The sequence below is a fragment of the Drosophila rhopaloa genome, unplaced genomic scaffold (genome assembly GCF_018152115.1).
Source record: "Drosophila rhopaloa isolate 14029-0021.01 unplaced genomic scaffold, ASM1815211v1 contig_178, whole genome shotgun sequence".
Lineage (NCBI taxonomy): Eukaryota > Metazoa > Arthropoda > Insecta > Diptera > Drosophilidae > Drosophila > Drosophila rhopaloa.
Genome location: NW_025335059.1, coordinates 1,690,796 through 1,709,460, shown reverse-complemented (window position 1 = coordinate 1,709,460; position 18,665 = coordinate 1,690,796). Strand labels below are relative to the sequence as shown.

Sequence of the window (18,665 nt, the reverse complement as noted above, 5' to 3'; positions counted from 1 at the left end):
GGCTTCACTTAACACACTCCACTCACGCTCTAAAACACACTCAAACAAACAACACACACGGCTTGCATCCACAACGGTTTGCGCATAATTAATTTAATTGGCTTTGGTCATCGGCGACGGCATCCCAATTGCATAGAATAATAGCGGCGATCAATAGGAGAAAACGGCATTTATGTTTAATATTTAATTAATCGCAAGCAGCAACGACAATTATTGCAATTAAATTACATTTCCACTCACATACAAAACGTGGTCCTACTGGTCATTTGCCATTGTAAATACTTGCACACACATCTGTGTTTAATTTCTATTTATCCTTTATTTGATTTTCATTTTTGCATTTAATTTGATTTTCTTTATTTATTTTTATTCAATACAAATCACACGCTCCACAGACAACATATTGCCGCAAGATAAACGTGACAGTGACATCGATAGTGTCAGGCTGCGGGAAAAGGTGGCCAATCCGAGTGCCAGCAATAATAACCAGGACAACTACCCCACCTACTATCCGGCTCCATTGCTGTCCACCAGTCGCTGGTCGGAGCAACTGACGCAGCATGCAACGGTAGCCAAGATACGCACAGCCATCTCCTGCTACTCCCAGGATCTCAAGGAAATGGAATTCCTTCTGCCCCATTCACGATCCGAGGCGCAATCCAATTCCCAATCCCAGTTGTGCATCTCGCGGCACTCGCAGCCCAAAAATGCCAAGCTACGGGATGATCACGACGAGACGGGCTCCTCTGAGTTGGACTCACCGCCTTTGGGTGATGAGAATGCCTCGGCGAATGGCCAACTTTCTGTGCACCGGCAGCCGGTACAGCTGCGCACTAAAATCCCGGGAAATACCCCACATCCGCGGGCCAGCAAAATGTCTAAGAAACAGCTTAAGTTGGCACAAGCCCAGCTGGACAAGCTGACGCAGAGCAATCTGCATTTGCATGGTATGGCTCATAAAACAATTCCAGATATTTGGCACGCATCGCCACCGCTACTAATTTTTGAAAGCTACTTATTTAGACTTTAATGGGGTTTCCTTAAAATACTAATTCGGTACTCTACTTTATTCATTCACAGCACTGTTCTCAGCGGTGGAGCATGGTCATCTGGAGAAGGCGCGCACTATTCTAGAGTCAACCGACGTGGATGTGAATAGGTGAGTTTTAATCCTAGTTGATTAATGTTGATATATTTTAAATCTTAAACTTGATCCCAATAATTTTTCACAGCATTAACAACGATGGACTTTCTGCCCTGGACTTGGCCGTTCTAAGCAATAATCGCTCCATGACCAGGATGCTGCTCCAGCATGGCGCTGTTGAGGGCTCTCAATGTAAGTGGATCTGGGCTGGTTGTCTTGCGACTGATCTTTTTAACGCTCAATCTCAATCTCGATTGCAGTTTCCGTGGACACCATTGGCACCAAGCTTAACGGCTTGCTCAAGGACGCCGAGTCGCGGATTCACGATCTGAGCGGACCGGAGGGTCTGTGCGCCCCCATGTTCGCTTCGCGTCCATCCATCTCAAGCATCATAATTGGTGAGTGGTCATCCAGCCACATTGAGAGCGCACTTAATCAGCATTTTAATATATTCTACGCAGGAAATTCAAGCGCCTCGGTGACCGGCTGCACGGGCAGCGAGGTAGAGAAACAGATCGGCATTTGGGAACGACGGGTAAAGGGACTGCGTCGTTTGCAACTTGGGTGGGATCAGGCCAGACCACCAGATGCACCCGCTTCCGTAGTGGTTGATGTCACTGGCGACAATTCCATCAGCGTCCAAATCCTAGAGCCCTTTGAGGGGGCTATCGGCACAAAATTCAAAGGTAAACTGCAGGTCTTGTAATTGGGGAGAAATTGGGGAAATTTTGTATAAATGTCTTAATCTCCTTCTATAGATTTCTTAATTCCGATTTAAGAAATCATTTCTAGCTTCAGTTTCCAAGTATTGTCTTTTGTTTCTAGTTATAATACTGAGTTTAAATCTTTGCAGTTCAATGGTCAACCCGCGCGGATTTTAACAACATTGTGGGTGAAAGTGAGCTGCTGGAATGGATTAGCTTCCATGGCACCATGGGCGCCCAATGCCACATATCGGGTCTCACCCAGGGTCGTCGCTATTTCCTGCGTGCCGCCTGCGGCAATGTCAAGGGATGGGGTGCCTTTAGGACTTCGGTGCCGGCCAGTGTGGTGCCCTCAAGTGAGTTAAATTATAATTTGAATTACCACAATTTTACTTAATGTTCTTTAACAGCTTGGCGTGATTTGGAAAATCGGGAGGATCGATTTGTGGGCCGCCACCGTATCCTAGACAATCTGTTTACCGCCGTGCGTCTGGCTAGGCCCGCCGATGTCTCTGAGCTGACCTTGGATCCAGCGAATGCCCAGCGGCGCAATCCCAAAAAGAAGACAACCATCAAACAGCTATTCTCGGTTACCTCAAAATTCCAAAAAACTTTAAGGCGGTGAGTAATGAGAAGGCTGCCAAACTTTTCAACATCTTGCTTATTTATTTACATATTTCTTAAAACAGCGGCATATACTTCTCTTGCATTATTCACTGCGATGATAAAGTATTGGTCACCAGCGAGGACTTTCCGCCGGTCATCGAGGTGGACGAATCCTATCCTAGTGCCCTGCACATGGACTACTACTGGCTGATGAAGGTGGCCTGCACTTGGGAAGATGTAAAGTCACTGCGATCTGATATGGAGCGCAATCTCACCTCCGCCGTACAGTTTCGCACCAAGCTTCTTTCGGCCGTCTGCCAAATGCAATCAGCACTGGGCATCACGGATTTAGGACAGTTGTACTATAAGCCTCTGAAAGATGCCCAAGGCACTGTGGTGCTGACCTGTGTGCAGTCCGTGAAGAGCCAGAAGGCCGTCTCCATCCTGAATTCGCGATGGCTACCAGTCAGCAAGCTGCAAAAAAAATTGGGTGCTCTGCACGAGGATTACACCATCAACGAGCTGCTCATCTCTTCGATTGGGGATCAATTGCACTACCAACAGGCGGCACTGCAGCGTTTGGAGCCGGGCCTCTATCTCGGCTACCTGAAGATGCAGTGCTCCATGGACCAGATCCAGGTGGTAGTCCCAGTAAAAACGCCGAATGTTCTGCCCCACTGCAAGGTTCGCGAAAATAGTCACATTACTGCCGAGGAGTGGCAAGTGCTTCACCGATGTAGTAGCGATCCTCTTCGGCTACCGCTGGACTTCAGCTCTCATGGAGGGGAGTCAGCTTCCGGAGGAGCACCGACCACGGAGGTTCAGCGCCTTTTTCTGTACGATCTCACCAATGCAATGCACAAGTTGTTTGCTAGTATGAACATCAAAGGGGCGGATGCAACCACCCACCGTCTGTACGACGTGGAGGTGATCGAGCATAGTCCGGATATCAGTTTTCTAGTGGTCTGTCCATCCGCTGAGTCTTCTTGTGCAGTGCCCGGCCAGTCGGAGTTGCTGCTACAGAGAGACGATTTGGCCAGCTTAAGTATCCAGGCCTTTGAAATGATTCACCTGCGAACCTATCAGCCAGCCATTATACAAAAGTATGCCCGCCTATCCTGCATCCTTGAATTGGATACTGCACTGGCCACACATTCACTGCGCGAGGCCTTCTCCAGCAGCGAGCTTCAAGCGGCCAAGGAGCGTTTGGCCACGTTGCAGGAGCTGAGTGCTAGCCTAACGATCGTGTGGAAGAGCGTGCGCTGGCTAATGGACGTGGTGGCATATGCCCGAAATAAAAATGCCCAGCCCTCGCTGGCGATGCGCGAAATCCTGGACTTTGCCCAGCAGCGACATGATGAATCAGTAACGAGTTCGACTTCGGGTTCCGCCAGTAAGCAGTTACTACAGTTGCCCATCCGCGAGAGTAAGTTCTCCAAGACGGGCCAGGGAAGAGGCAGTTGGCCAGGTCCAGGAACCAGCGAAGATCCGGCGCAGGGCAAGTCGGAGCACTCCAAGTCGGAGCAGAATCTAGAATTCAGTGCTATTACGCCAGTGGAACCTGCAGCCAAACAAGTTCATACACAGCAGCAATCCCAGCAGCAAATACAACAGCATCAACAACTTCAGCAACAGCAACAACAACTGTTACAAGTTTCCACGACCAGCGAATATGCCGGCTCCATTTGCTCGGAAGTATCCTTTAGAAAGAACAGTGGTGACTCCATGAGCTCCACCTACACGTCCCGTAGTTTCTACTCCGCTGTGGATTCAGCCTCGGATGGAAATAGCACGAACAGCGTGTTTGCCATCCCGCCTTCGCGTTCCGATGATACCCTGGCAGATGCACTGCGTCACTCTCAGGCGTTGGCTGCCCAACGCAAGCGAACCAGCTCAAATATCGGATCCCATACCAATCCCCTAATCACTGTGCACAGCTCTAGTTCGGCTCCATATCTGGCTGGGTCCAGTGCTTCCCTAAGAAGCGGAAATGGAGCATTCGCCACAGATTTGGAACACAAACCGCTTAAACCAGCAGCAAAAGCAGCCTCTAGCGCCAACCTACGCGAGGGTGGACCCTATTTAAAGAGCACTCTAGCTGAGCTACGAGCTGTGGGTGGCGAGGAGCCGGTGGCCAGTACCTCAAAGGCTTCATCTATGAAAAGCTTGTCGCGGCAGAGCAGCGAGGAGGACTCCGCCAGCTGTTCCAGTCTCAATGTAGAACAATCGCCGGGGATTATTCAAGTATATACCGCCTACAATACGGGATTGGCCAGTGGAACCAGCCTGAAGCTGCATGTGACACCCAAGACGACCGCGCGGGAAGTGATCAACCTAGTGGTGAAGCAACTGAACATGGCAGTGGTGCTCAAGGGAAACAACGGGCCCATCTACGGCCCTGAAACGCTGGAGGACTTCTGCTTGGTGGCTGTGATTGGAGCAAGGGAGCGTTGTCTGCGAGATGACTTCAAGCCGCTGCAATTGCAGAATACCTGGAAAAAGGGGCGTTTGTACGTGCGGAAAAAGCTCGAGCTACTCGCGGCCATCGAACATTCTAACCGAAAATCGCATTTGATCTGAACCATCTGATTCAAATCTTACAAGAAATGGTGAATAGTCGAGGGCGCGAAGCACTTATAGTTATAGTCCGGGTGACAAAGAGATATCTAGAGATTTAAAAACTTAAGATTTAGGTGCCTGAGAGGAGGCAAAGACACTTTATATTTTGGCTTTTTAAATCTTCAGAGATTACTCTTCCATCTTCCGTTCCACGTCTTGTAAATTTTGTTGTGTTTCGGTTTTAGGGTTCCCCAAATCACAATTCCCAATCACTCCCACCCTTTTTCAGGGTAATGATCGTTGACCAATTCCCGAATTAGACTGAATTACTTATGTATGCTGCAATGGCAAACTGATGAAATTGTATTTAAAATGGTATTATATTTTGAGTAGTTATACATTCAACGTTACCCGAAAAAAAAACACACGAATCGGACAAAACAAAAACAGATTGTTGTTAGTTGTTCTAAATTAAATAAGGTTACGACCATACATAAGTAGTATGTATATTATATAAATATTATGCGTGCATCAATGTATTTTATTGTATGTATTTTGTAGTTTAGTAAACAAATATTTTGATTGTATTTTTGCGGCATTTTTTAGGGGCACATTTTTTGATCTAAATGTTAAATCGGTAAATACGGAACACAAAACCAAACTAAATCGATGGCAAAACTTAAAGAACACGATGCCAATATGCATTTTAAGTGTCACTCTTGGTGTCTTTGATGTGTGTGTGTTCTTGAACATTGCAATTCCTTTGGATTAAAAAAATACTTTAGCTGTAATCAATTGTTTAGTATGTAAAGAAAATCATCACTCAAAAAATGATAACGAAAAAGGAAAATATTTTTTAAAAATATATTGGTACAGCTGCATGTTGAAAAAAAATAATAGGCAACTCCAAATTGAAATTTAAATATTTGTATTTATAAAATGTAGCAATGAGAATTTCAAGTCCGGACCCTATCTACTCCACTCAGCAATTGGCTCGACGAGCTTCTTACATACTTGATAATCCTATGCCCCATTTCCCCAATCTACTCAACTGTTGGCCCACTTAGAACCCATACTATTAACGTGGCTATCTCAATGTGCAAAGCCGTATGTGTCTATAAATAACTATTCTACTCTGTACTCTCTCAATAGGAAATACCATAAGTAAATTAGAGGAAATTCTTCAAATACACTTGTTTGTTGTGAACCGGTAGACAAAGAAACAGTTTCATTGTCAAGCTCATGTCCCAAATTAATTTATTTCCATCGGAAATCAATATAGATTGGAGTCGCTGTTCGTGAAAAAAGTATACATTTTAAATCTTATGAGAAACTAGACGAGAACACTTACTTTAAAAGAATGTGCAACACAGAGTCCATAACAGAGATATCGAACTATTTAAGATATCTAAGACCAACAAACGATGTTTGTACGTTTTCTCTTGTTTTTGAGATGGCGAAAAAGGTGATTTTGATACATTTTTTACTCTATGGTTTACCAGTCCTAGGGCTCAAAGAACAGCAACGAACGTAGCTTTATTTTGACCACAGAAATTATACCCCCTTTGCGTTCACAGCCCGGTTTCAGATTTGTATTACCGCCACCCAATTGCCTCGATTCGAATGGTACCCAGATCAGAATGGTCGAACGAACAACGAATGTAAACAAGTTCCAAACTGAGTGGCCAGTTTCAGTTTGTTAATTCGGAATGCCAATTAAACGATTTCAATTGTCAGACACAGCGTCCGTCCCCAGCAAAAGAGCGTTTGGTTTTTTGGAATGGAGCGAAATTATACAGAGTATTATTTTGAATTGCGATCCAGTGAGATTAGTTTTTACGATGCAATCTAATTGTAGCTATAGCTAATTGTTAATGGCCTACAAAAATCTAAAATGTAAATGTAACCAAAAGCATTGAACGATAAATGTTGTAGTCTCTTCGCATATGAACATGAAAAACACATCAAAGCAGACATTTCCTGTAATTAGATTATATAGAAGATGAAACTTATCAAGTGTAACTCAGCCCAATGTCAGTACATTCATTATCGACTACCTGTGTACACTTTTGGTGTGTTAATGGCCTAAAAATATACAATACACTCCAATTAAGGAGCTAAAAAGAGGACAGCTAGCGTTGGTAAGGATAATGTGAGTACGAAGCATTCAAAGAATATTCAATTAACTTAATAAAGACTCAACAATTGTTATGGTGTAATTCCAAAGGCATGATTTGTATATGGGGGTGCTTAGAAAATTCTGGAATTTAGATAAATTAATTATATACAATGAAAAGTGCAAAATCATTCGGGGTAAGTCAGCCGGAACAAAATGATGGATATCATTTTATACTGGAAGTGGTTTATATTCGCCTGGTTACGTATACGCCCTGGATAGTGCTCGGCTTATCAAGCGACACTGCACTTGGATGCTATTTTGTCTTACAAAATAGTAAAAACAAAATAGCTAATAATGATAACGAGCTGATTACGCCCGCTATAACATATACCTATAACATTTCACCAGTTGCCAAGATAATGTCTATAGGTTTGATTGTATTCCAGAGGCTTCTTTTCAATGTTTAGGCAACATGTTGCTAGTGTTTATTTTGGAGGCCGATGCGTCATCTCTATGACCTGCATGAATAGATACTCATTTAGTGACGAAACGAGCCCGGAGCTGTAAAGATCGGCAAACAAGTTATATTGAGTCAGCTCCAGCTAGCTCTGTCTCTTTTGGGGATTTTGGAAACAAATCATTCTCGTGAGAGAAACAGCGCGATAAGTGCTCTGAGTGTTTGTATTTCCCTTGCCACAACACTCCTATCTAATTATATGAGTTATCAAGTACTTTTATTACGATACACACTGGCACATGGTCCTTGAACTTTGTCCCGAAATTACACGTTCCGTTTGGTACCCACTATTCTGGCCATGCTCATTAATAAGCCATTCGTCCACAAACTTCCTCCACTTGTCAATTAAATGCCCCACTTTAAGGCCGTGCCGCCTATTTTCCCACCACCCCAATCTTAAATTTTGACTCACTTGACTCGTAAAAGGCCGCTGTAAATATTCCCCACTGATTAGTTTGTTTCCTCCGGTCAGACTCCACAGTTTTTGGTTAATATTCTCATTTATTATTGTGAGATTTATTGCCAGTAGTGGTTGCACCTTGCCAACGCTGATACCATCTAAATCAGCAGTTATATATTTAATATATTTGTCGCTATATACAATATTCTAATCAACGGGAATTTATTTTTGTGGTATCGACGGACGCACGACGGGTCAGCCACGTGATCTGGTTGGGTCGTCGGGCGAGACGCGTCTGCCTTTAATTAGATTTGAGTCCACCAGAAGCGCAGAGACCTAGGCAGCGATTAGCGGGGCAAATTACAAGCCACTACAAGGAAATGGTAAAGAGCACTTGGAGCATATAAATTACACCAGCTGGACGTATACTTGATTTGTAACCAGGGGCATTCAAACCGGTTGTGGTTCAATTCGCTGAGCCCGGGCAGCCAGAAGCAATAGACACACAACACAGCCAAATGCCGTTTTTGAAACGCTTTATGTTCAGAATAAGTATTGAAAAATCGTTTACAGTAAAATCAATCGATCGGCTTCGAATCCTCAATCGGGGTTTTGTATAACAAACAATAAGTACACCACTATACACGAGCATACATACAAACATTAAAACTATAGCCTAGCATCTGGATGTGGGGTACTAAATCTAATCGCTGGACCGCGAGGCGCCCACGATGTATCCCTTGGCGGTGAGGACGCCTCGGCAGCGGACATGCACTTGGTAGCGCAGTGACCAGTCGATTGAGTAGCCCGGCGCAAGTGCTTCGAACTGCTCCTCGGGCAGCAGAAGCTCGGGATCGCTGTGCGTATTCAGTTGGATGTCGTGGGTGGTGCAGAACTCCTGCAGTTCAGGTGGCACAACGCAGCAGGTAGACAGATTGACCTGGGCAATGGTGGGTGCCACCTGGGCGCTTTTGTGCAGCTCCTCCAGTGCCGCTGCATCCAGATCGGCAATGCCTAGCTGGGTAATCTGCTGCTTGAGAGCGTACTGCTCCAAAGTTTGGTAGAGTTCCTTAAGCTCCGACACTCCTTCGTCGCCGTTCCGCAGGCTCCAGTAACTGGACTTGCTGGCAGTGATGCCCTCGGAGCAGGGGGACTTGGCCAATCCTCCTGTTGTGGCTACCGGCGTTACGCTGGCAACCGCATTCGGGTGGTATGCCAGCACCACATTGTCCACGTGAGTCACACTGAGTATGTTGAGCAGCGCCTCCACTGCCTGATTTACGCACTCCGTGGAAGGGCGATTGAGGAATATCTTAGCGCCGATGCTAATCTCATTCCGGCCGTTCTCCGTCAACCTGGTGGTCAGCTCCTGGGTGGCTCGCTGAACCCTGCCGTGCAGCTCGTCGATCTCCTTTTCCACCACCACGCGCTCCTCACTGGGATCGCTGTGGAGCGTTATCTTAAGGCCGTCGAACAGCTCCTCGTTGGATTTGCGCTGACCCAGCTCTGTGGTGATTATGTTTCCCGTGCTAATCACCACGTTCTGGTACTTCTTCGTTATGGTCGGAATCATGATGACGGGGTTTTCCTTTTTTGGTATTTACTTAGCTCTGCGGCTGCCAGTACAAGTGCAGCCCTCTCAGGTGGGTGAAACGTTCTGTTTCCGAGAACCGAGCGCCTGGCCACTTAAATACACTTTGCACCGAAATGTGGTGAAAGAGAGTCAGTGGTGTGCGATAGTCGATAAGCCTGTCGAAACCTCATGCCGATAAGTCGGAAGGGATGCAAAAAGTATAATGGAATTTAATAAAACTTAAAATAAAAAAATATATACGCAAAGAAAATTCATTTAAAGTTAGTGTTAAAAATATCTTAAGTAATCTTTGCAGATTTTGATAGATTTGTTGCTAAAAAAAACTTTCAAATATTTATTCCTTAACAATTATTATAGAATGCCGAATTTTTCATTTTCGACACACGATAAGATTTGTACTAGACTCTTTTTATAGAGAATAAAGTATTCCTCTTAATTTTTAATTAAATGTCATAGTTTTATTTATTATATTTTAGTTATAAGATCGCAATATATTATATTTCTTTAAATTAGAGTACTGTTATTTTTTATTATACAAAATACAGGGATAAGCCTATATTTAAATAAGCCAAGAATAATATTTTTATAAAAACCATAGTAAATCCAAAAACAATCAAATCAGATTTAAAATAATAAAATGGTTAACAATGGAACCAAATTGAGAACCGATAAAAAGTGTCATATCGATCTAGTTTTTTTAACGGTCGCTTCGCCCGCTGTCAAAGTTTCAGAATTTATCGTTACTCTAGAAAGTAGAATCAAAAGACAGGGATGTGCAGACGAGCTGTACGCGAGTGGCTGGTGCTGCTTACCATGGAGAAGTACATAGGGAGGTTCCTAGAGCGGGGTTACGACAGTATTGCCCACTGTAAGCTTATCGTGGTCAGTGATCTTATTATGCTAGGAGTGGATGATGCCTCACACCGGAAACTGTTGCTAGATGGAGTGCAGTTCCTGATCAACGCGCCTGAGGGATTTATCTGCGAGGAGCCATGTGAGCTACATCACAATTCTGAGACTGATCCGGATCTGGAGGTCAAATCTGCCCCCACTGAATCCGAATGCTTCAAAAGTTTTAGTTTCCTTAAAACACTAAATAGAGACGACGTGGGACCGACTTCAATATCAACAACCGTCAAAAGGGCTTTAAACCAGGAATTCAACAAGTTAATTCTGGAGGAAATAGTTGATTCAGATGATATGGTACCCGAGAAAGGAGAAATTATAGTTGATGGGGAAGATCTTCCCCCAACAGTATTGTCCGCCGAGTAAATTCTTTAACCTACCCATACAAAAATTTGAAAGCTTTAACATTATGTTAACCAAATAATATTTAAGAACTCTGGTTAATGACTTTCCGAAGTGTTTTAAACGCTTCTTAAACAAATAAAATGTGTTTCTAAGTATAACTCATTGAGCTATAACAATAACTATGAAGTGTTTATAATTAAGATTTTATATATATTTTTAAGAACCATTAAAACTGTGGATACCACTCGGTAACCTTTTTTTGTTTTTGGCTATTTTAATTGATTTCTTAAATACATTCAATCAACAAAGCGTTCATATTATAAATGCCACGCTAACAAAGAGGAAGATCCTCTTGGACTTTAAATACATACATATTTACCAATAGGGACCAATTGATATTGGTGAGCGCATGAAGAAATTCGCTTTCCTTGGGGTCTTTTTTTTTAGCAACGAGCTTATTTAAATGTTATTAAGGGATTCAACAAAGCGTTTAACAAATACTTTATACCCCTCATCAGATCCTGGAGGCGAGCATCCATGGGCGAGGCAGCTACCACTCGTTCTATGCTCGCCGTTCCCAAATCCGGTGACTGGCAGTCCACGCATTCGATGGTCTTCAGATGTACCTGAACGTTGTCCGCTAAAAGCCGTGAGTTGTGCAGGGTTCCATAGAACAGCACTATGTCCCCTTCGCTGAGGAGTTGTGTAAAGTTTCCAAAGTCATGATGAGCTCGTAGGATAACGTTGGTGAAGGTGGAACGACCCAGCAGACGACTGCTTGTCTTACTGCCCACTTTTACCATCACTTCGTACTCGTAGTGATTCCAACGCTGCAGTGTGCAACTTCCGCTCTGCGCCTTCAGCGTCTTTATCACGCTTCGCCACTCCTCGCACTGGGCATCCACTTTTGGATCGCACCTGAAGTGCTGGGACATATTTTCGCCGTGCACACATCGCAGTATTCTGCCCAGCCACAAGGGCAGATAGTTGGCAATGACATCTTCCAGCATGTTGGACACCCGCGAAATCTCCACTTTCGAGATGGTACCCTCCCAGGTCACGGGCATGCCATTTAGATGGGAGCAGCGCAGCTGCGCCTTGATCTTGTTGGGCTGCTCGTAGACGGGTTGGGCACAAAGAGCGTGGAATCGATCCCACTGCAGGGTATCCGTTTCCGATAGAGAATGCAGCCCCACCCTGGGCATAGCATTAAACCGGGGCGTGTCCTTGAAACTGGACGTCATGTAGGGAAATACCAATAAGCAGGCTGTGGTAACCGCCATTATAAGCTGCACAAAAAATAGTCATTTATAACATTCTGCATCGTTTAAATGAATTTTTAAGACAACCACTCACCTGCAGCATGGTGATGTATTTCTGAGTTGCTCGGTTTAAGGCCAGGACGCAGGATAGCATCACAACTAGTCCGCAGGCGAGGACCGTACTGCCCCAACGCAGTTCCTCACTGGCAAGTCCCAAACTATCGATGGCCACAAAGACAGGCACGAGAAGAGCTACGATCCCAAAAAGTGGCAGGAACAAGACGATTCCAGCCAGGCCGAGGGCAGCCCTCATTACTCCAAACATGGTGGCACTCTGTGAGGTGGCGATGCACACTTGCAGCCAGCTGAGCGTGACACAGTGCGGGATGAGGTAAGTGTAGACTCCATGCCAGCGGGAGCGCTTCGCCATCATCACCAGCAAAACGGGAATGAATAGGTACAAGGCGGTGCGGCAATTCAGGCAGAACTCGATCCCATTGCCAATTACAAAGGACGAGAAGGTGGGTACGCGTAGATCCAGAAAGCGCCACCGGGTGGACACAACTTCATCCATTTCATACGGATACTTGGCGAGCACATTCACGGCAAAGGAAACGATCACTAACCAATCGGGCAATAGGTGGGAAGAGGCGTACATGGACACGCCCATGGTGAGGAAAGTGAAGGCTCCAGATACAATGGTCAGCTCCGAGTGCGGCAACCAAGCGTCGGTTACCAAAGGATAAACTATCAGGTTGCAGATGAAGGCACAAAAGTAGTACAGGTACGGCTTCATATTGTTTCGCAGAAAACGTTGCTCTGCAATGTCCGCCTCAATATTTTGATCCCCGTAACTGAGAAACAGTCCCGACCAGATGCGAAAGTCGATAAACTGTTGCTTCGTCTTGAGCATCTTACAGGTGGCCCAAATCATGATGCCTAGACTGAGGTAATAGCTGACCAGGGGCAGCATGTGGCGGGTGCTCCAACAGGAGAGCGCCAACAGCACACTGCAGCGTACACTGAGCGGTAGGACGTTGGGTATGGACACAATCAAGTTGAGCAGGCGGTGGTAAAAGATGGTGAAAAAGATGAGCGGGTGGAATATCATGCGGTAGAAGCAGGGGACATGGTCCAGGCTTCTGGGATCTGGTACGGACAGCGTGAGAGCATCATTGACGCTGGGCATTTGTCCGGCACTGTAGTTGGAAGCAGCCGAAACCAGGTGGGCCTCGGTGATGAGGCGTCGTCGCTCTACGTTGGCTACGCCAATTGTGGACACATCTTCGAGAGGTTCGCACTCAGGTTCCTGTTCCCCTTCGCTGCTCGACGAGGAGCGATCGTCGTCGCGTCGACGGCGCTTGCGTTGCAGGTTGTAAATGCGACGCATTTTGCGCTCCAACTGTTTGGGCGTGATGTGCTCATTGCCATTTGATAGGCAGGCAAAAAGCTCCCGGGCTGCTTTTCTCGCTGCCCGTTCGCCAGCCGTCATTGCAAGACAGCGACGCACTTCGTCCGCATTTTCCGCCGTAATGCCACTGCCATCATTGTAGCACTGCCGGAGCAGCTTGGCCGCATCCTCGTGCCCATTGTGAGCGGCACTTACCAGCCAATTGACGGCCTTCTGGTTCTGATTACCTTTGGCAAGATTGGGTTCTACATGGGACATGGGAATCTTCATTACCTCTTTAAGTCAGTAGCAGTTCTTAGTGCTCACCTATGTCATTATCGAGCAGTTCCTTGGCCAGATCGTATTGCATCTGGGGACATCCCTCCTCGGCGATGTGATGCTTGAATTTGTTCAAGGAGGCACGATCTGCAATGGTGATTATCTCCATGTTTGAAACGTATTTAACTGCCATATGCTGTGAGGTTTACCTTCCAGATTCCAACGCCTGCGCTTGGTGACACCTGTCGGCTCATTTTGTGTCCATGTGGCCATTTATCAGGAGTTTTTTCGATTTGTTTACGAAAATCTATGAAATCCAACCAACTTGCCTTAGTGACGGCATCGTGTGTTAACTTCTAATAGAGATGGGTGAAAGTAGTCACAGCTTAACGTTACGGAAAAGATTTTTTCAACAATTAAAGACATATATTTTTTAAATAAACACAAAATAGTTAAATTAAATATAAAATACATTTCAAAACACTAATACCTTAATTATGTGATATTAAAATTTGTTCGTGATGGCTAACCGATACCTTTAAAAATAGTTATACTGTGACTTCGATATTACGCCACTGCCAATCGACTATCGATACGTACACATGCCGGCGAAATTGTTTCTTCCGTAAAAATACTTTGTTTATTGTTTATAAGTAATTTCTAAATAACCACAAGCGTACAAAATGGAAAGAACCCTGCAGAAGCAACTTTACGGAATATCGCGCGAATCGTCTCCGGGTTTACGGAGATATAGCATACCAGCGGCTTCGGCGGACAACACGCGAAAATCCTTTTTTGGCGGCAACGCTAGCTGTGCCCAGCTGCCCGGAAACCTCAAGAAGACTGCCCTGACCAACAGGTAGGTGTTTCGGAACCGCTTCTTAATACCCAATGATTCTAAGTATGTATTTTCAGCCGGCTCAGCCTGTCTGTGCGCTCCACTCAATCTATTCCGGGCATCCGCTCTGATTACAATGTAGTGGAGAGCTTTGGCTGCCCACTACCCGTGGTGGTCAATGAAGCTTTAACTTTTTCGGGATCGGGAGCGGGCACAGTCACCGCTAAAGTGACCCAAAACGGATGGGCTTGGGTAAGAGATCAGGAACGTGCTCATTAGGTTTATGAATTCAGAGCATCAATTTCTTCCAGGTTGTTCAGGGCAGACGCCTCTTAATTTGGCAGTACAAAGACACGACCAAGTCGGGTTCTCCACCTCGCGTCGCCAAACCTGGTAGGCGTGGCGGTGGCCTAGCCCAGTGCCGGGAGTTGACCCTGACCTACAGCGACCTTGGTCACAAGAGCGACTTGATCAGCGTTTTCCAAACGGAGGGCCAGCAAATGGCTTCCTGCATTGCCGTTTCTGCCACCGGAGAAGTGCGCTATTGGTCGTCCATTGCCCACGATGGAAATTCTGTGGATCTCTCGATCTTAACTGGTCAGGAATTTGTGAAGCTGCTCAATCTGCCTACGCAACAGGGCTATCTAGCCGTTACTACCACCTGCAACCTGGTTTTCCTTCGGGTGGGACTCACCAATGGACGCTTTACACTGCACCACAAGACCATCAAGCCGGCCACCAGTTTCCTTGGTGGCTTTGGCAAGAAATTTGCCTCTATTCTGATTGGCATGAACACGGGAGGGGACAAGGATCAGGTTAGTATACCAAATAGTAATTTAAGGCCATAATCGAGTTGTTTTTCTAGGCTTTGGTTGGCATGTGCTGCGAGAGCAATTCGGAAAGTGGAGAAACAGTAGTGGCTGTCCTCTCAGATCGTGCAATTCAGCGTTGGATTCTGTCTAACAAAGGCAATGCAGAGAACCTTCTGTATGAGGATGCAGAAGTGGTACGCAGAATACGAGAAGAGTTCAAAATCAAGTTCTGGAATGTTCGTCTGCCAGCGGACAATGTGGAGATCGATCTTCATCTGCTAGACTTCCACATGGTGAAGAGCAAGGCATATATACTGGCTGGAGCTGTAAATACTGCTCATGCTCCACAAATGTGCTATGCTCTGGGTAATATTTATCTTTGGCCAAAAAATAAGGCAATAAATTTATACATGATCGTTTTTCAGTGACAGCGAGTGCTCATGCGGAAAATATGCTCCTGGAGTCGTTCACGCCGCTCAAAATAAACAAATTTTTTAGTGCCAAGACCGAAGAAGATTGTCTAAGCCTGCGCTTCGTGGTTGGCAGCAGTCATATCTATTTGTACACACCAAAGGTGGTATACCCACTGCACTTGTCCAATTCCGTGCCCACCGCGGAGCTAGAGGCGGAAAAGATTGAGTTTCATCTGCATGACGATCGCATTTTAAGTGCTGCCATCTGCAATCAAATGCCATTATTCTTTAGCCGCACCCATGGACTAGTTTCAATAACCCCAGGTGATTTTGACGGTACCGAAATGATGAACATGAGCTCCTGCAACACTCCAGATTTATTCGCCCCCAACTCGTTTAACGCCAGCTTCGGTGCTCCCGATCAGTCTGCTATTAATGGAAGCACCAATAATCTGCACTTGTTCGAGCTAGATCCGGATGAAGTATACAACGAATTATGCGATGAAGTGGGCCAACTTAAGGCAGCGTTTCTCTACCACCTAAAGCGCAACAACAACATGATCAAGACAATTGTCGGCGAGTTGCTGCGCAGCGTGGCTGGAGCCGATCCCAACGGAGCACCCATGGATGCCTACAAGTTGGATAGAATTGTCATTACTATCGCCGAGGACTTGGCCGAAGATATCCCAATATCCGATCCTCGCTGGGAGGAGGCCCTCGGAGATCAGGAAAGCAATCGGCATGCTATTGGTAGCTCACATTCCATGCAAATTATCAATCAGTTAAGGGACAAAATGATTGCTTTTCAGCATTTCATCACATTTCTGCATTCTAGTGGAGTTTGGGAAAAGGTATAAACCAAAAGATACAATATTTATGTAATTTAAGCAAAAAACATCTTTTTCCAGCTTTATTTTATACCATGCGGTAGCCATTTGCTAAAGCCCACCAGCTTTATTCTTTCCGATATTAGCGAGAAGATAGTGGCTGCCATGGCTCTGCGGTCCTTGCAAAACAAAATGCCAAAGCTAATCGAAGAGGCTATAGAGGCCACCGTCGCGATATGGGATGAGAAACCTAATGGCAGCTTGACAAGCCAGGATATATTCTATGTCAAACTGTCCAAGTTCCAAAATGTTTTTGAGGCCCTAGCTGACATAGCTGACGATCGCATTGCTGCCCAAAACCAGACTACTGTTTCAGTGGCCCACTTTATTAACGACATCAACTCCATTGTCCTTGATACGCTGGGTCAGGTGTTCAAGCATCGTGAACAGCATGCAGCTAGCTTTAGGCGCAACGAAAGACTATCATCCTACGAGAATCTTCCCTGGACTGCTATGGCAGGAAGTGCCGGTGTACGCGACACTCTAACCCGGCTCATCGACATCAGCGTACGATATGGTGGCCACTGCGTTAGCGAGACAGAGTTGAAGCACCAGTTGTACCAGCAGATATTCGAACTGGTAGATCTGGTGCTGGATGGACGAAGAACCTACATGGAAAGCGTCCAGGACACCGAGAAGTTTAATGTGCTGCAACAGCAGTTTGAGGCTCAGCGCAGGGAACTCATCTCGGTGCTAAGTAAGTAAACTACGATTAAAATTTGCTTACAGTATCTAAATTTATCTGATTTTTTTTATATTTCTAGTCAAAGATCGACAATACGAGTATGCCGCAAAGCTAGCTGAAAAGTACCTAGACTTCCAGAGTCTGGTGTTGATCTGCGATGAGACGCAGGACAAGGATCGCTTAGACGATTACACCCGCAAGTACGAGGAATTCGATTTCTCGCAATTTGCCATCAACTGGCATCTGCGTCAGAACCGGCACGGTGAGGTCTTTGAGCGTTTCAAGGGCAACCAGACGGCTCTGGCGCAGTTCATGCGCGACCATCCGTCCCTTGGCTGGATCCAGCTAGTATTCAATGGTGACTTCGAGCGGGCGGCCAAGGTGCTGTACGAGTTGGCCCAATGTGAAACTGAGTTTGTAGCGCGCAAAAAGTCTATGCTGTCGCTTGCCAAACTGGCGGCCTTTGCGGCAGCCGATTCAGATTTAACAGCCCAAGTCGAGAAGATCAATGCAGATCTAGCTTTGGTCGAATATCAGTCGCAATTGGGCCATGACGTATTGCAAAGTTTGGGCTTCGATTCAACGGAACAAAAGGTTCTTAAGGCAGAGGAGATAATCAACGTAAGTCAGGACAATTTTTCAAATGTCATCTCTACTAAAATGACTTATTAACCACAGCTCAATATTGCCGAGGAGAACGACACGGCCACTGAAGCGGAATTCCGAAAAGCACTGGAGCTTCTGACCTACGTGGATCACCCCTACGAAATGCGGCACAAGATCTGGTGTGCTGCAATAAAACGAGATAACTGGATAGATTACGATCCCAACAATGGGGTAGATTACATACAGAAGTTGCTCTTCTTCAAGATCATCGAAATTTCGCAGCTGATGGGCCATGAGTCCGAGAACTTCTTGCCACCAATGGAGGACTTTTTGGAAAGCGTGGAGCTGGGCGAGCTGCCGCAGCAGAAACCGTTCCAGTATCTACTGAAGCTGACCTACGAGTATGTGGCCGACATGTTCAGGCAGCCAGACGATATGGAAGTCTAATCGTGCACCTCACATGTCATTTATTAAAGTTTACGTTAAGAATCCGAGATGATGGCTGGTGTTCTTGGCCGGTGGACAGTTGACAGCCTTGTTGTTGTGTCGCTCAAACGCTGGCATTATAATATATTATAAAATAAGTTGCTTTGTCACAG

General features: G+C 45.6%; 5 protein-coding genes across 10 annotated transcripts in view; 3 read left to right on the top strand and 2 right to left on the bottom strand.

Moving 5' to 3' along the window:
- The window catches only part of LOC108041180, a 48,801-nt gene extending 41,562 nt beyond the window's left edge, over positions 1-7,239 (top strand). For 4 of the 6 annotated variants that reach the window (XM_044459204.1, XM_044459203.1, XM_044459205.1 and 1 more), the window contains 8 exons: positions 396-947; positions 1,081-1,159; positions 1,233-1,336; positions 1,405-1,542; positions 1,606-1,830; positions 1,998-2,204; positions 2,259-2,469; positions 2,538-7,239. In XM_044459204.1, coding sequence (XP_044315139.1) covers positions 396-947; positions 1,081-1,159; positions 1,233-1,336; positions 1,405-1,542; positions 1,606-1,830; positions 1,998-2,204; positions 2,259-2,469; positions 2,538-5,034 — 4,013 coding nt within the window. In that variant the 3' untranslated portion in view covers positions 5,035-7,239. The remainder of the gene's footprint in view (positions 1-395; positions 948-1,080; positions 1,160-1,232; positions 1,337-1,404; positions 1,543-1,605; positions 1,831-1,997; positions 2,205-2,258; positions 2,470-2,537) is intronic. The other 2 variants (XR_006417562.1, XM_044459202.1) reach the window with 2 other exon arrangements.
- Positions 7,240-8,568: 1,329 nt separating this feature from the next.
- On the bottom strand, positions 8,569-9,765 carry LOC108041181 (glutamate--cysteine ligase regulatory subunit). Its single transcript, XM_017119006.1, has one exon. It carries the CDS (start codon positions 9,620-9,622, stop codon positions 8,753-8,755), a length of 870 nt encoding a protein of 289 aa, XP_016974495.1. The 5' UTR covers positions 9,623-9,765; the 3' UTR covers positions 8,569-8,752.
- Positions 9,766-10,335: 570 nt separating this feature from the next.
- On the top strand, positions 10,336-11,055 carry LOC108041167. Its single transcript, XM_017118988.2, has one exon. It carries the CDS (start codon positions 10,415-10,417, stop codon positions 10,913-10,915), a length of 501 nt encoding a protein of 166 aa, XP_016974477.2. The 5' UTR covers positions 10,336-10,414; the 3' UTR covers positions 10,916-11,055.
- A 53-nt stretch (positions 11,056-11,108) lies between these two features.
- On the bottom strand, positions 11,109-14,159 carry LOC108041195 (wolframin). The gene is made up of 4 exons (XM_017119026.2): positions 14,035-14,159; positions 13,874-13,972; positions 12,251-13,812; positions 11,109-12,183 (listed from the first exon to the last, which is right to left on the bottom strand). Exons 1-4 carry the CDS (start codon positions 14,096-14,098, stop codon positions 11,350-11,352), a joined length of 2,559 nt encoding a protein of 852 aa, XP_016974515.1. The 5' UTR covers positions 14,099-14,159; the 3' UTR covers positions 11,109-11,349.
- Positions 14,160-14,412: 253 nt separating this feature from the next.
- Positions 14,413-18,560, top strand: LOC108041190 (nuclear pore complex protein Nup133). Its single transcript, XM_017119021.1, has 8 exons — positions 14,413-14,684; positions 14,741-14,915; positions 14,975-15,478; positions 15,529-15,841; positions 15,901-16,739; positions 16,797-17,472; positions 17,540-18,081; positions 18,139-18,560. Exons 1-8 carry the CDS (start codon positions 14,509-14,511, stop codon positions 18,511-18,513), a joined length of 3,600 nt encoding a protein of 1,199 aa, XP_016974510.1. The 5' UTR covers positions 14,413-14,508; the 3' UTR covers positions 18,514-18,560.
- The last annotated feature ends 105 nt before the right edge of the window (positions 18,561-18,665 follow it).

Bases quoted from the DNA above. Each gene is read 5' to 3' on its own strand.
- LOC108041181 (XM_017119006.1), bottom strand. From the start codon at position 9,622: ATGATTCCGACCATAACGAAGAAGTACCAGAACGTGGTGATTAGCACG.
- LOC108041190 (XM_017119021.1), top strand. From the start codon at position 14,509: ATGGAAAGAACCCTGCAGAAGCAACTTTACGGAATATCGCGCGAATCG. The intron at 14,916-14,974 runs GTAAGAGATCAG...AATTTCTTCCAG, and splicing joins CCCAAAACGGATGGGCTTGG to GTTGTTCAGGGCAGACGCCT. The intron at 15,479-15,528 runs GTTAGTATACCA...TTGTTTTTCTAG, and splicing joins CGGGAGGGGACAAGGATCAG to GCTTTGGTTGGCATGTGCTG.
- LOC108041195 (XM_017119026.2), bottom strand. From the start codon at position 14,098: ATGGCCACATGGACACAAAATGAGCCGACAGGTGTCACCAAGCGCAGG. The intron at 13,973-14,034 runs GTAAACCTCACA...TCACCATTGCAG, and splicing joins CAGGCGTTGGAATCTGGAAG to ATCGTGCCTCCTTGAACAAA. The intron at 13,813-13,873 runs GTGAGCACTAAG...TGTCCCATGTAG, and splicing joins ACTGCTCGATAATGACATAG to AACCCAATCTTGCCAAAGGT.
- LOC108041167 (XM_017118988.2), top strand. From the start codon at position 10,415: ATGTGCAGACGAGCTGTACGCGAGTGGCTGGTGCTGCTTACCATGGAG.